Genomic DNA, 1840 nt, shown 5'->3' with positions numbered 1-1840 from the left:
CTGGCTTACCAGTTTTATTTTTATTTATTTGTCTCAGTAAGGGTTGAGGAGGGGAAGTGGAAAACGAATAGGTTAGGTTTGCCTTTTACAAAGGCCAGATCAGTGGGCAGTTTCAAAGGCAAAGCTAAATATAAATAAATCTTTGTTTGGGGGCCTTATATAATGGAATTGTGTTTCACCTATCATGTTAGTAAAACCACAGCATAGCTTACAGCTATGTCAAAGATACACCTACTATTCTAAGATGTGTTTCCTTCCTCAGCCGTAACTCCTGAGGCTATGACAATCCCGTGCCAGTTGCCACAGACATCTCCTCCTCGTTCCTCATGAGAAAAGTTTCTTTTTAACGGTGGTCTATTTGTTTGCTTGTTTATCGACAGGCATCTTTCAAATTGTCTAACTTCAAAAATACAGGAGTTTGTTTGTTTATAATAGAAAAATAAACCTAAAAAGGCCATTGCAATTTGAACTAAAATTCAAATCTCAGGAAGAGGAGCTTTGTTTGGAATTAAGATTTAGAAAGTTGTGATTGAGGACATCTGTTTGCTGGCTGATGGGACTGAATGGCTGGAACAAGGAGATGAAGTGGTGGCATGTGGACTGGCTGCTGTGATCTCACCACCGTGCTTAGCATTTCATCTGGGGGAGAAGAAATGAGAGTAACAGGTGATGTGCCATAAACAGGGAAGTCCCACCATCTTCCATTTCTTTCTTTTTTTGTTTTTTTACAGAGAAGAAATCTTATTTTTATGAGAGAGTTAAGAAGCCACTAAGATACTTACTTCCAAGGCATTATCTTCGGTCATGCTCCCTATCTTCTTTTTAGGGAATACTCAGGCCCTACAGCTATCACAAATGCAGCAAATCCCCATTTGAATTCTTTTAATAATGCACCGACAAAGAAAGCATCGTTTCCAAAGTCACCTTGTAGGGGCTTCCCTGGTGGCGCAGTGGTTGAGAGTCCGCCTGCCGATGCAGGGGACACGGGTTCGTGCCCCGGTCTGGGAAGATCCCACACGCTGCGGAGCGGCTAGGCCCGTGAGCCATGGCCGCTGGGCCTGCGCGTCCGGAGCCTGTGCTCCGCAACGGGAGAGGCCACAACAGTGAGAGGCCTGCGTACCACAAAACAAACAAACAAACAAACAAAGTCACCTTGTATCTCCAAGCTTCACTGTGGTCCCACAGATCCCTTAGCTCTCGTGGGCCCAACTTCTCCTGGACAGTGTCTAATGGGGTCCCTTCTATCTTCCAATGTTTATAATCAGGAAGTTCCACTTTACTGTGACCATGTACACGTCCACGTCCATGGGCCACACCTGACCCACGGCAAACTGACCTCTCAGGACTCTCATTATTCAGCTCTCCAGCCAGAGCCACCATCTTCCATTTCTGAGACCTATTACCATGCTCTTCCATTAAGCAAGTGCTGCGGGGCATGCCTACAATGCTCCCAAATTATCCTTTTTTTTTCAATAAATTTATTTATTTATTTTATTATTTATTTTTGGCTGTGTTGGGTTGCTGTGCACAGGCTCTCTCTAGTTGTAGTGAGCGCGTGCTTCTCATTGCCGTGGCTTCTCTTGTTGCGGTGCATGGGCTCTAGGTGCGCGGGCTTCAGCCGTTGCAGCACACGGGCTCAGTGGTTGTGGCTCGTGGGCTCTAGAGCGCAGGCTCGGTAGTTGTGGCGCACAGGGCTTAGTCGCTCCGCGGCCCAAATTATCCTTTTGTTGTTCCTCAGGCCTCTCGTTCCACCTGGCCCACCCAACTGTCTACTCTTCCATACCCTGGGTGGGGCGTGGGGAAAGTTCTATGAAACGTCTCTCCCCTAAGTTACAGATGG

The 1840-nt window shown here is 46.6% G+C and overlaps 1 protein-coding gene across 1 annotated transcript; it reads right to left on the bottom strand.

The window, feature by feature from the left end:
* Positions 1-596: 596 nt before the first annotated feature.
* On the bottom strand, positions 597-1380 carry LOC309804446 (NADH dehydrogenase [ubiquinone] 1 beta subcomplex subunit 3-like; the record flags this gene model as incomplete). The annotated part of the gene is made up of 2 exons (XM_082621768.1): positions 597-1027; positions 1153-1380. The coding sequence occupies 2 exons, from the start codon at positions 1378-1380 to the stop codon at positions 812-814; spliced, it is 444 nt and encodes a 147-aa protein (XP_082477894.1). The 3' UTR covers positions 597-811.
* Positions 1381-1840: the final 460 nt, after the last annotated feature.

This window comes from Mesoplodon mirus, assembly GCF_964341445.2.
Source record: "Mesoplodon mirus genome assembly, chromosome: 5".
Lineage (NCBI taxonomy): Eukaryota > Metazoa > Chordata > Mammalia > Artiodactyla > Ziphiidae > Mesoplodon > Mesoplodon mirus.
This window is presented reverse-complemented; position numbering and strand designations above follow the sequence as displayed.